At 39.7% G+C, this 14,532-nt stretch overlaps 1 protein-coding gene across 1 annotated transcript in view; it reads right to left on the bottom strand.

Moving 5' to 3' along the window:
* The window catches only part of SPON1 (spondin 1), a 127,934-nt gene extending 117,518 nt beyond the window's left edge, over positions 1-10,416 (bottom strand). Inside the window, exons 1-2 of the mRNA XM_008504761.2 lie at positions 9,952-10,416; positions 4,579-4,685 (exon numbers count right to left, since the gene is read on the bottom strand). Coding sequence (XP_008502983.2) covers positions 4,579-4,685; positions 9,952-10,174 — 330 coding nt within the window. The 5' untranslated portion in view covers positions 10,175-10,416. The remainder of the gene's footprint in view (positions 1-4,578; positions 4,686-9,951) is intronic.
* Between the last annotated feature and the right edge of the window lie 4,116 nt (positions 10,417-14,532).

The raw sequence follows: 14,532 nt of genomic DNA, 5'->3' as shown, positions 1-14,532 counted from the left end.
CATCACTTCCATATGCTTATAACCAGGAAGATGACAGACTCAGTTTCAGTGATAAGACGCTGGGAAAGAGAACAAAAATATAAGCAAAACACCTGAAAGTTCTAAACACCTTTTAAACAAAACTGTCATTTCATACAGCTCTGAATAAGCCATTTCCAAAGTAGCCTCCTATGCTTATACTGGAATACAGTGCTATGAAAAACATACAAATTGAGTGCCACACCAAGATTACATAAGCATATCATAATTTTTATATAAGAAGCTTAATAAATAATTGCTGTCATTAATTTTTTAAATTGTAAACAAACTTTGCTTATAAAGAACTAATAAATCATGAGACATGGCTAACAGCCTTTTAAGGCTGCTTCTTTCAAGTGCAGTGTATAAACTGCTTTACAAGATGCAACATTCCCATAAAAATTATGGAACACCCCAACCAAGGAACAGCTTTTTCTAAGAGCTTGTAAAAATACCTTTATTCTAAAAGCTTTTGTAAGCCCATCAGGCAGCTAAATAGAATAAAAAAGAAATAGTCACAAGTCAGCAGGTCTTCAAAACCAAAGGAAATGTCTGGGGCTATTGTTCAGGGTAAACCAACAGAAGGAGGACTTAAATAAATTTCCCTTACTTATTTCACTACAACTACAAGTTTCCTTAAATGGTTTCTTCTTCAGCACACTTCTCTAGCTTTTATAAATGCCATAATTTTAATGAAACTTTCACTCTTGCTACTGACTTGTCTACATATGATCTTATAGTGGTTTTGCACTCGTGGGTCATTAAACTCAGTGACCTGAACTGCAAATTTCTTGAGTCCCTCTAGAGCAAAGAAAGTCAAAAGGACACCTGCAGGAACAATACTATGTCAAATACAATTAAAACTAAACTATCAGAGAAATAGTGAACACAAGATTCTAACAATTGATCTACCTAAATAATAGAGCAGTGTTTAATTTTGAGTCTTTATGACTCAGTTTAGCACTGTACATGAGCAAAGCTGGTCACATTTGCACACTTTTATATTGACTGTTTAATTGTGAATCATGCATTCAAAAGGTCCACAAATAGACCAATTTTTGAAGGAATAGTGAGTGGAAGGATAGGATTACAGTTCAGAACTTTCTTGATAAATTGAAGATGGATTCAAGATGAAATTCACAAAGACAAATACAATGCTCTAGAGTTAAAAGGAATTAAATGCACAGACAGAAAATGAAGAGTCCCAGTACGAGTAGAAAAGGATTTAGGACTTCATCATGGACCTCCTGTAAAATACTTGGATGCTCCTGAAATAAAGGCAAGTTGCATATGCTTAGAAGATTCTGCATGAAGAGAAGCAATTATGATACTCTAAAGGATTATTTTATCAAAACTCTGTATGATTTTATGCTGCAGGAACAGATGAAACATTGTGTATAATTCTGGGGAATGTAAGTTTCAGCTTCACTGCAGAAATGACAAAATATGCCCTACAATGAAAACATGAAGATTTTAATAAGAAATTGGCAGAAAGCATGTGAGATTGGAGAGTGAATAGGGGGAACTTCAAAATAATAAAACTTCAAAGTAATAAACTACTAGTAGTGAAGACTCAGTTCAGCCATTAGTAAAAGCTTTATTATTTTTAAATTTTTAAAATAAAATATTTAGAAGTGATTGAACAGGCCAGCTGGAGAGAAGAATTATTGCTGTTGAACACTTCTTCAAAACAGATTCAGACAACCAAGAATTCTCTTCTTCTGCAGAAAATGAAGAGAGATAAGGCTATTTACCAGACTAAATCTATCACTTTGCATATATGTGTTGATTAAAATGGCCCGTAGAGATTCTGTTCTATAGTCAATCAGAGGTTGACTGTTGCCCTGGAGTATCATTTACCTTCAAACCATTTGCAGACTGTTACTAAACATTACAGAAGAGGGAGATCAGCAGTCCACATGACAACAGTTGGGATGGATGTGGGAAGAGGCCAATGGGACAGGATAACCAAAGCTTTCAGAGCACAGCACTGAGCCCCAGACTTGTACGATCACCACTGGCCTAAGTAAAAGCCTTATTATTATATCCCCAAACTCCTATGACTGAATTTGGCAACTCCAATTCCCCTACCATATTTAGTTCAGCTATTTAACATCTATTTTTCTGTTTATGGGAGACTTGTGATTTGTTTATTTTAAAGCCAAATTGAGCCCAGGGTGTGCTACAAGGATAGAGCAAAAGAACTTTGGCTGCATTAAATAAAACAACAGTAAAATCAGATTTAAGTCTCAATTTTCTCAGAGAAAAAGAGATTTAGAAAACTACACCTATCTAGAGGTCTCTACTCCACAGCAAGCATAAAGGTAACCAAAAAAAGTATAGAGAATAATACCTGCTTGAACAAGAATTTTAACAGCTGTGCTATTAATAGGATCAAAACCCTTCAGCTTAATGACTAATGAAGACTGACCTGGTGACTTGCAGAGTCACACAAGAGGAACTAAGCCATGAGGAGGTTGTAAAAAGCCCTGCAGGGAGAACTCATGGCAGCTGCTTACTGCAGGTCCATCCCTGCAGCATGACTGAAAACAATGTTTCCCAGCCTGAGTGTGCCATGCCCCTATCAGCCCTTCTTATTTAACACCTTGCAAGTCTAGTACATGCTCCCCTACACTAGTTCAAAAGTAGCATTTAGTCTTCGGCCACTTTAAGGAATTTTCACTGGGTTCTGTTCCACTATGTAATTAATTGAATAATAAATACATTATCCATCTGAACACAGGAAATACATAACTGGGAGTGGCATGTAAGCTATTGTACACAAAATGGAGGATTTTTTCTTACTTTGCACAACTATTTAGACACCATTAGGATCTTCATGTTATAATAAAAGCATACCCTTTTTTTTTCTCCTCTAGTTAGTAGCACACAGCCACGATACAAAAGAGATTGGTATTTATCACTTTAGGCATTCGTTGGATACTTAAATAAGAATCTTAAATCTGTATCAACAGAGGCAGAACTGGCAGGCACTATCTGAATGACCTTCAGGTAATTGTGCCTATGCAGGATGAGCACAATCAGTACTGTTTGTGCCACAGATATAAAAATTCAGTTATGTATAAAATTTGAATCTCATCTGCCACTTAGAATACTGATTTCAGATTGCAATCTGTACAATAAAGCTAATTAAACAATCTTCCCTACACTGAGATCCACTCGGCATTTATTTTATCTGTATAGAAGTAGCATTTGCATCCCACTCCAATGCCTTCAAAATTCCTTTGCACATCAGCAAAACTTTGAGTTTCTTGCTATATTATAAATTAGATGCACACCTGGTCATGATGGCACAACTCAGGCCAAGTCTTTCCCATTAGACAGGCTCACAAAGATATTAACATCTCAAATACAGCAATGAATGGTGACTTTCTTATAAAATAGATGGAGCACTGCCACTTCTACTTCTTAACATTAGATGATGCTTTAATGCCAGTTTATTAAAAACAGCCAACCAAAGACCAACCCTGTCCTTATTAAACAGATTTCTCCCAAATAGTATTAGGAAACAGTTTAGTTTTAAGGAAGATGGAGTTATTCCAACATCAAATATGTTCTCATTAATTATTTTTTTTTTAATTAAATGTGTGAAAACCAGACAGAGGCCTCTAAGCAAACTTAATAGGAAAAAAGCAAATGTTTATTGAGTTTGCACATCATATTTGCTATATACAAAAAGCAGAAGATGCTTCAGGAAGACAGGCTACGATTAGAGGATTAATTTTTTTGTGTCTTCACAGATTACCAAAATTAGAATTTTTGAGTATTCCCTTCTTTGAGGCAAGTGAAATCTATCTGCAAATTATTATTAAATTTGTACCAATATTATTACCCTGATCAGCAATATCATGCAACAATATTTCTATCTTTGGAAAGTCAAACAGTGAACAATACCTCATCCATGAAGCAACAAAACCCAAATTTCTACCTACTTTCATACATATGATGTGTATTCCAAGTTTCTAGAATCCCTTTCACACATGTGATCTTGACATAGTTAGAAATACCACTTTGTGAACCATCACTCTGGTTTCTCATCGTTAAAAATAGTGATAAACAGCATTTCATTCTCTAATGTGTTTGTTAGGTACTATTGAGCATCAATAAAACAGCAGAATCTAATATATAACTGATGAAAGTCATTACAGCTTTGGCAAACACATCTCGGAGGCATAATCTGCCTGGATATTTTTGTCCATTCAGATGCAAAGAAATACAAAAAGCCAAACAAATTAAACAAGTTTCAAGTTCACTTTGGATTAAAAAATTCAGGTGTCCTAGGTTCTAGTTCAAATAACTGATGTGTTTAACTGTGGGAAAATGTGAGCAGGGGAGCCGAAGTGAAGGTACAAAAGCCTTGACCTCTTAAAGAGGTTGCTTGGAATACAAAATGAGCCATCTTGTACTCATGTCAACACCCACAAATATCTGTGCTGACTTAAGCACAGTCTGCATTCTGCTGTGCAAATAACTCCTTCTGAGCCATGCATACAGTTAAGGAAGAATGCTGGAGGTAGAGGTCAGGGAAAGTTCTCTCACCTGAAAAGTTCCTGCATGGTCTTCTTCTTTGTCACCATCTTTTCCTTCCTTGAGAGCAATCAATGTGAATCCTCGAAAGTAAGCAGGAGTGGCAGCAGAAAGTGTCACTGAGATAACATAAAAAGAAAAACAATGAAAACATTAATTATGAAATAAGCCACTTGCTTACCATTTCACAGTTCAACCTGAAGGGTATACCATTGTATGATTCTTCTATTTGACATCATCAGCACCTAAGCACCACACAGAAACACTTGACTTAAGTCAGCTGAGGCTCTTCTGAGCTCTATCACAAAGATGGAATGATGCAGAGCTTTGAGGCAGGACTTTTGGAAGGAGTTTTAAAATTGCTGAAATCTTTTCAGCACCTCATAGGAATACTTTTTTGAAACTTTTCTTTTTCTATTTTTCTCCCTATTTACAAAGAGTCACGTGGACAAGACAAGGGGCAATGGGCACAAGTTGCTCCTGCGGAGATTCCAATTGTGCACAAGAGGAAAATTTTTCAATATGCGTGCAGTCAGACATTGGAATGGTCTCTCCCCCTTTGGACAGTTTTAAGTCTCAGCTCAGCAGGGTGTTGAGACATCTCACATAAACAAGAATATTAGAAGGGTTGGACCAGATGATCCCTGAGGTCCCTTCAAACCTGACATTCAATGATTCTATGTACACATTACACTTGCTTGAAACAAGGATTCTTAGAAACTAAGATCTTTTACGTGCAACAAGTTTTCCACATATTCAATGTAATTCAAAAGTCTGAATCACTGTGAGTAAAAGGTTACACCAGAAATACTTAAGTACTTGCGCAAGCAAACAGAGAATCCAGCTTTGAATTGACTCAACAATTTTTCCTTAAAAATTTACAGACCAAATCAAAGAGTTTTCAAAATTCTAAACAAAACACCTGGACATCTGAAATACTGCAAAAGCCATCAGCAAAACAAAATAAAAATTAAAAAAAAAAAAAAAAAAAAAAAAAAAGAGGGATATACTTCCAAAACCTGACTCATACTTTTTGAATGCCTGGGGTTGGCCATACTCATGCTGAGATTGCACAGTCATTTTTTTTAACCCAGAATAAATCTATGCTTCCTGCCACATGAGCAGTCCTGCCCTCCCCACCCGCACTGCTTGGCTGGCAGCCACATCCACACAGCTGTGCTGTCAGCTGAACTGGGGAACTCATCCAGCTGAAACGTAAAGAAACCCAAAAACTCCTCACGCCAGAGCTCAGCTGGGTCCAATCCCCAGTGGCGGGGACACCAGGATACAAGTGAGGGGCCAGCACGTGATGACCAACAGAAGCAGAAGGGACCCATATGGGATTTAAGTGTCTATGAAACCTCAGCTTAAGGATATCACAAGGAAGGTGTGTGCACTTTGGTCACCTCCAGCTAGGCCAGGATGAACAGGAACAGCTGAGCTGAAAAGAGATTTCTGTCAGTTCTCTGAACTGCCTGGTGTGCTAAGGAAACAGGGCAGTGTAAGTCTTTCTTTGAAGCACTCCTAAGCACAGAGCCTTGTTATGAACCCTGCACTGCACAGCCAGCACTGGAAGCTGTCAGACTCCAGCTGGGTTTCTGAGGAGCTGCTGGCTCCTCCTTACATAAGAGTTCAGAGTTCTCCTTGGGCTAAGCTCTGCAGTTTTAAAGAACAGCTGGGTACTGCTCACAGTGTTCACCTTAATTAACGTTCACTGAATATGAACTTCCTGTGAAGATCAGTTAAATCTCAGTGCAAGCCTCCAAGTTAAGGTTTTTTAACTTTAAAGGGAAGATTACCTATCAGTGATTACTTTAGTCTGCATCCATCCCCTCTGGCAAATCTCTAATTACCTTTAAGAGTTGCACTTTGGCAAACACCTTAAACACACTCGTCTTTCCTCTGTGTCCCCAGCTAAAGGTGGGGTGATCAAAGCAATTTTCCTTTGGTATGAGGCAGGAAATCTGACTTTCCACATCCTTCACTACAGCACATCCTGTGTTGTACAGTGCACAAGTACTAACAAATACACTTTTAATTACTACTTTTATCCATAATTTGTGAAACATGAGCATCACTAAAATATTTACAGCATGACAGTTTATTCATAAAACATGATTTTTTTTTTTTTTTGCATGTTGGGGGAGAGAAACAAATGGAAAGAAAAAGATCCAGCATTCATCAGAGGTCCCCAAACTAATGCAATGGAGTACATAATTTTAACTTGTCCTTGAAAACTGAGGCAGTGAATAGACCTACAAGTGGACATTCTGTTAAAAGCAGAAACAGTATCCGCAAAGAAGGAATATCTCAGGACTGCAGGAGTCAGATCCTCATTTTCTGCGTCACAATAAAATTCTCACAAAAATATGGCAAACACTATGTACACTGCATGTTAGCATATGATATGTACATACTACTGCCTTGTTTTAGAAGCAGTTTCATTTATATTTTAATAGAATGAAACACAGTTTTTTGTGGAAATCTCATGCAATCATTAATCTGACTCTACAGATCAATAAAGCTAGGACTGAGCACTCTCAAGGATCATTACCCCATAACACCATTCAGACTCAAGGCCCTTTGTGCCCTCTGAATGCAATGGGAACACTGAACTTCAGTGGAAGCAACAGCAGCTACCTGAAGGTGTAAGTTAACCAGCAGGTAGGAAAGGACCTTGATCCTAGGTTGGTGTGCACACAAACCTGGTACTATGGGAAGACCTGTACACCACATGCTGCCTGCTCCAAAAGGAGAGAGACAATAACACTGCACCTGAAACACCAGTCAGATGAAGACCACTTGCAGGTTACAGAATCAAGTCCCAAAGAAGATCAGTCTTGTCATCTCCCCTGTGGGACATCACGAAGCCCACAGCCACTGCTGCTTTTGTAGACATTAGGGAGGAAAGAAGCATGGATCCTCAACCCTACTGCTTCCTTATTTTTAATCGTCTTAACAAAAAAGGTACATAAGGTCAGAAAACTGACCTTACTTACTGCTGGCAGAACATGCAGACCAGAGGAGATGCATAGGCATTGGAAGAGGTTTTTCAGTGCTCAGGACCACTTTTCTCTATGACAGCTTCAGAGAGGTAGAATACCAACGCTTCCATACTCACAGTTGCATCCAGGTTTTCCCCTTAGGGCAGATAGATCCTGGATGATCTAAAGAAGAGTAACTGCAGGAGAGCCATAAAAAATTAAAAAAAAAAAAAAAAAAAAAAAAAGGCAGCTGTGGTCTTCTTGATTCCCCTGCTGCAAGAGTGCTATGGTATTTCCTTGTCACTGCAGCTTGAGGGCCTTACGTGGGTGTCAGATCAACCAATGATCAAGAGAGTCACAAACATAAATGGATGTCTCTATACTATCAATTTGGTGGAGTATGGCAATAGTACAGCTAATTCCTGTGTTAACCATCTTGCATAAATACTAGCTTATTCCAGGAGCCCGGTAGGGAATGTGCCAAGGATTTAGACTGCATTAAATCAAGAAGGGGCCATGGAAACAGGCACATTTGGCTCCAGCACAGCAGAGGTTGTGCAAATCACCCTCAGTGCTTTACATCTATTAATTCACAGGTAGGAAGGTCCAACATTAGTTGGATTTTCTAACCTTTGTAAAAAACATTAATGAAGTTTCAGTTGTACTGCAGAATTTCCCTTGGAAATGAGCTCCTGAAACTTTCTGTAATGCTGTTATTTCTAATAATTGCTGTAGATAATGCATATGTAACAGTAACATTTACTTCTGTTCTCCCAGCCATTGAGAAACTATCCTTAAAGGACTATCTAGATCAGCTCACGTACTACCTGAATACTTCAGTCTTAAATACCAAAAACTTGGGCACATACTTCAGTCTGCATTTCAACTTTCTAGAATTAGCTGTAATGTTCTAATTTGCACTAAGTGACCATATACTAATGTAACTTTATTGACTGAGCTCCTAATATCTCTACAAAATCAGCTCTGCAAATTCACCTGGGAGTTCCTTTGCTCCCTACATTGCCATGTAACAGAAATGTCTTTGGTAGATGACTGAAAATAATGCTTTCACAGAAGTAGATTTCAAAATTTTTTAAGAATATTCATTTTTGTCACTATCAAAGAACTTGAAACTTATCTTTATTCTTCTTAGTAGATATATCAAACTGACACACAACATGAAATCTTTCAGACTCAAGTCACTAATCCTAATGTTTGGAACAGTTATCCAGTTTGTGGGAAACAGTCATTTCCTCACACCATATTAAAAGAAATCAGTTATTAAGAAAAAAAATAAAAAATCATGCGAAGTTACAGGGTGATGTTCAAAAAATGCTAATCACTGCTGCAGATGTATTTTTCAGCCTTTAAGATAACATGATGATTATGCTATGTGCACACTTTTTTCTCCCTATCTATACCCATATTCCCATGTTCATGCAACAGGAAAGCACCAAACCTAAGGATTATGAGGAGAAACACTTAGAAGAAACTCTCAAAATTTGTTTTCCAAGGTGATGCCTATCAAGTACATTCATTACAGCATGCAAAATGTCCAAATTCTTTTCTAAGTGTTCTTAAAATACAAAGTTAACAGTGTACTCCAAGAAGGCTTGTTTCCAAAGGCATTATTTGGTGAGGCAGGAAAAGTGACCAAAACCTGCCGTTGCCTGTTAATTAGAAAAATACACTGAGATGTGCTTTGGAAGTTAATTTCAAGAATTGCATGTGAAACGCTCAGTGGAGAACGGATGCCTCCATCTCTTATTTACAGTGGTCATTAGTACCATCCCTGCCTCTTTCCTGTTTGAACCATCTGTTCATTTCCTCGGGAGAAAAGAAAAAAAAAAAAAAAAAAAAAAAAAGGTTGGGGGGAAAACAAGTGGAAAATGTGGGAAGTTGGCAGCCTGCTTCATCACTGTTTGCCCATATGCTAACCCATTATATTAACATTCATATTTCAGGGCAAGAACAATTAGCTCTGAGCTTCTTCTGAATGTTAAAGCTTCTCCTAGTCACTATGTTACATTAGATAGGAATAAATCCTATAGAAGTTGGTAAACGGAGGCAGTGTGTGTTTTGTATCACATCAACTTGTGATCTTGTGATAGCACTGAACTGGCAGAGAGAATTCATAAAAGAAAGGAAATTCTTCTTAATACTGGAGTAAATGTTAGGGAGTAAAGTGATTCTGTGAAATCCAACTCCCTCTCACTTGTCATGAAAGCATCCCCAATGAAGTAATGCGTGGGAGTATATTACTCTGCCTTCACCCACGCAGTCACACACACACACACGCCAAAAGGGATACAGAGATGACAGGCAGAGACACGTTATAGTTTCTGAGACACTTGTCCTGAGCATTATCGTTAGCATCAGAAGTAGAGGATGACCAACTTACCCCGGTAACTGTTCCCAGGCTTGTAAAATTCTGGATCGCCCTCCACCCTGAGGCTAAATTCATTATACCCTTCTCTCCGGGTGCCTTGGGCTCGCAGGATCCGACTGCAATATCCCTCGGATTTCGCGGCTTTCTCCAAGGTTTCGTCCGAAAAACCCTTCGCCACCAAGGGGAAAGTCAACGCCAGCAGCCGCAGGGCTAGAGGCTGCAGATGCGCTCCCATCCTCGGCGCTCCGCACAACTTTTGGTGGCCGGGGCGGCGGCGGTGCCTGGGAGCCGGGGGGTGCCGGGCCCGGGGTGCGGGAAGGGAAGGGAAGGGCAGGGAGCACGGGCTGGGAAAGGAAGGGAAAAGCGGGAAGGGCAGGCGGTACGGACAGGGCGGCCTCGGTCAGCCCCAGCCGGCAGCGTCCCCCAGCATGAGGCTGCCAGGTCGGAGGGACCGGCTCAGCGGCTGCCGGCGAGAGGGAGGGGAAAAGCAGGGAGGGGGCAGAGAGGGAGGGGAGAGAGAGAGGGAGGGAAGTCTGATCTTGCCCAGATCCCGAAGTGAAGTGCTGTTTTGTTTCAGAGCGTGTGATTAGCAGATCGGTAATGTTTATTTAGCCGAGCTGAATTCACAGGGTTTGGTGAAAGAGCGGAGCACGGGGGACGCTGCTGTCTCCTAGACATCCAGCGCAGCGCCGGGGAGAGCTGCTGCCGCTTGGGCTAAGCTCACAGACCTGAAATTAATCACTCGCATTCTTGCCTAAATCTGTAGTTGCTGTAGGGATAACAAGGCTCAAAGAATTTCCTGACACCCCACCCACCCCCACGTTTCTCCAAACCAGCACACACAGTAAACATTATCAACTACATCAGTGCAGATGGACCAAGGCAACCAACCGCCTGCTCTCTGCTCATTGACGAGCACAGAGCATCGGCCGCAGCTTCTCGGGTGTGTAAGCACCTCGAGTACCAGGAGGAGAGAGAAGTGGATGTGCCAGAAACATGAGGTTCATTTCTACAGTTGCAGGCTGGGTAAGTTTACATGCAAGCACACTGTGTATGCAAAACGAGATAGCAGTGAACACAGTCCAAAGTGAACATGGGAAGTCTGCTCCATCACTTGCAAAAATTTGGATGAGAAACCAAGAGAGGGCAGGTCTCATTATTTTGATTTTATTCAAGGCACACTGAGGCACGAAGATGCTTAATGACTTATCTAAAACAACAAAATCTTACAGCAGTGGAAAAAAGTGAACCTAGATCCCTGGGGTCTCTAACTCCAATGCTTTAATCCCCAAATGTTGATCCCTCCCTTCACTGCTTTGTAAGTGGATGGGAAAGTCAGAAAGATATGTCCTTAATCAGGACCTACATTGTTTTAGGATGTTAGATGGACAGGAGGGCACAAACCCCTTTCCAACCACTTTCTCTGGGACAAGACAATAGCAGATTGATGGACACAGCTGCATTTAAACACAGTTTCCAAAAGAGAATGGGAAATTGCAAGCAGCTTGAAAGTCTTCTGGTAGCTACTAATCCATTTGCTGGTATCAGATTTGCAATTTTTAAGGTTCCAGTCTTTGAAAGCTGCTTAGCAACAACCTAGTGTTATATACTAAATAAAGGTGTTTCTTCATCAGAGTTTCTGTGAGGATACTGAGCATTTAACTTTCTGGAAGGTTACCTGCTTATAGCTTTGCTACCACAAGAGTGTCTATATTTTAATCTTTAGATGTTTACAATAAATGCAAAACAGCCTCAGAAAACACATTCAGTAACAAAAGTCAAGGGTTGGAGGAGATTCTGGCTTTTCTTGCAAGCAGAGGGTCCACATACTTCTGAAGAGGTGGCAGCCACAGCTTTTGTAACTGTGCTGTATGGTAGTCTTAGGCACATGCTTGCTTAAGCACATGCAAAAGTGGCCACAGTACCAGCTACATTGCTTCTGCCAGACTGCTTGGAGAGCCAGACCTCCATGGCTGGGAGAAGGATTCAACTATGAGACGATAAAAGCAAAGGCTTTTTCTGTTCCTCCCATCCTGCTGAATGAGGCAGAAAGAACAATCCTGACTCTGCCAGGTCATCTGCCTCCACTGTTCACCTCCCATCTTGTTCCATTGTCTTCAGGACAACAATAATCAGTCTGCTTTTGCTACTGAAGTTTTGAATTGGCTTGGTTATGCAAGATATTTAGTTGCATGCTTCTGAAGACCCATGTTCACTCAGATAATGAGGTAACTGCAGTTCATCAATGACTTGAGTATCATTTGACTGCTAAGTTGAGCTCATTCATTTTTATGAGAACGAGCTTCACTTTACTCAGGTTCTTTGGTCAAACATATCAATGAGGAAAAGTAAACCAACACAAAACTGAAAATTACAACTACAATCATACTGGAATAAGATCTCCATAAATTTGCTTCATTCTCCATGCTTCACTTCTAATTTTTTCTGCTGAGATTGACTGAAGTATACATGGAAGGAGCTGCACACACTACTGCACAATCTGCCTTTGTTCGACCCAAAGTTCTGGGTTCTCGCTTAATGTTCCTTCAAGGATTTAGTTTCAAGTCCTCTTCATGGTTTTTTTGGGTTTTATATGGTATCAAACTAATTAAAAGATAACTAACTCATCAGCATCTATTGACTCTTTAAACTTCCAATAGGTTCTATAGCTCTTACTTATTGGCCTGGCCTGTTCCTTCTAGTTTCTTTTTTGTTTAAAATCTAAATTGTTGGAAAATTTCCTAGAAAGATATAATACAGAGTGTCTTGTTAAAAGTGAATGCTTCAACTTATCATCTGATACAGATAAATTAACTTGCACTGCCTAGAGCCATGAAATGAGTAATTTGTTGTAGAGATAGTTTAGAATATGGGCAATGTCATTAAGCATGGGCATCCTCAGGGTTTTCTATTTGTTCTACTAATTAGTGTTGTGTTTGCCTAAAGCATCCAGCATGATGTATCAGTCAAAGATGCATGCAAACTGATGAATCCAACCATCCATGGCAAATTTAACAGAAAAACGTCCTTATCTTAGAGAGTGCAGTGCTGCTTTTCTTTGTCTACTTTCTGGGATGAGAAAAGTTTCTGTCCATGACTGTTAGGCATAACAATCATTACTAGGGTAATATTGCATTTGATGGAGCTGTAATGGTTGGAGGAAACTCTCTACCCTCCCCCCTCCATGAGCCTTCCTAACAAACAAAAGCATTTCACAAGATCTGCACTCTTACTGTTTGCTTGTCTGATAAGGACCTCATTTTAAAATGGCATTTTTGAAGACTGCACTGACTACTGAAGAATATCCCTACATTGACTGGAAGATACCAAGAGTGGAATTTTAAAATGTTTATGTCCTTCTGCTTCTATGATTTCAAATAGTTATTTGAAGTATTGGGAATTATCTACAAGGTGACATGTGCAACACAATGTTTGGCTATGCAGCACCTGATTTTAAGGCCCCTAGCTCTCAAAGTAAAGCAGTGAATATCAGGTAAATATCTAAATCAGGTAAATATCTAAACAGATCAGACCTCTTAGAAGAGTCAGTTCACAGAGCAGAGGCTAAACAAAGCTGGCGAACAAGAAACATCAAGGTGACAGCCCCCAGTCCCATGACATCAGGCACTTGATAACTTGACTGACCTGTAGGATTCACCTTCCCAGTCCCAAGAGCTGGAAGCTTAAACCCTGCTTTAATGTATTAATAAACATACCAATTATAGCAGGGGAATACCGCTCTTACAAATGATGCCTGGCAAGAAAAAAACCCACTTTTTCACACAAGAACTGATGATTTAAGTATTCATTCAGTATGAGAGAGACAGGGGTTTCTATTCCTTGCTTGGTTTGCAGGTATAAAAATCCTTATCTCACTTCTCAGGAAGCTTCCAACTGTGAAGCTCTAAGTCTTCTGAAAGCACCCTCAGTCCCTCTTGGAAATTTTAGGCTACTGAAGTTGCACCAAAGCTCAAATGAACTGTCAGAGAGAAAGGAAAGTGAGGGTGCTCTGTCATACATAATTGTATGGCATTTTCTGGAGACTCAGGTTGCCTTTTCTTAGTCAAAACACATTAATTTTATTGGCATCAATAGCCAGTCTTGGAAGTCTGCAGTAACTGCATTTTGAATATAGCTACCAAATTAAAAGACACAGGTTGAGGAAAGTTGCTTAAAGATCTTTTTCCTCATGGGCTAAATGCCAAGATAGGGAATGCTGTTGGTTCAGGCAAAGGAAGAGTGCATTGGATGTCAAATCTTTGGTGACTGGGCAGGTAAGCAGAGAATGAGGACTGCACTTTCAAATATACCTCATGCATTTTTAGGCCTTTGTGTCTTACTATTGATCTAGCTATTAGTCTAATTTGCATCTGTATCTCCTTTTCTAGCCCCCAACAGTCAGTCGGGTTTTCTTTTGAGATAGAAACATCCTTTATTGATTTGGATGTAATAATAATCCCCTTGCTACTAAAATTCTTCTCTGTCTACAGGAAGAATAGAGCTTTTTAAATACCAATTGTTCCATGCTGCCTTTGAAGCCTGTTTAGAAAAAGATCTGGAGATATCTGCTGCCGTCTTCGACAAAGGAAAAGG

This window comes from Calypte anna, chromosome 5 (assembly GCF_003957555.1).
Source record: "Calypte anna isolate BGI_N300 chromosome 5, bCalAnn1_v1.p, whole genome shotgun sequence".
NCBI lineage: Eukaryota > Metazoa > Chordata > Aves > Apodiformes > Trochilidae > Calypte > Calypte anna.
The sequence above is the reverse complement of the archived record's forward strand: the minus strand, read 5'-3'. Positions and strand labels throughout refer to the sequence as shown.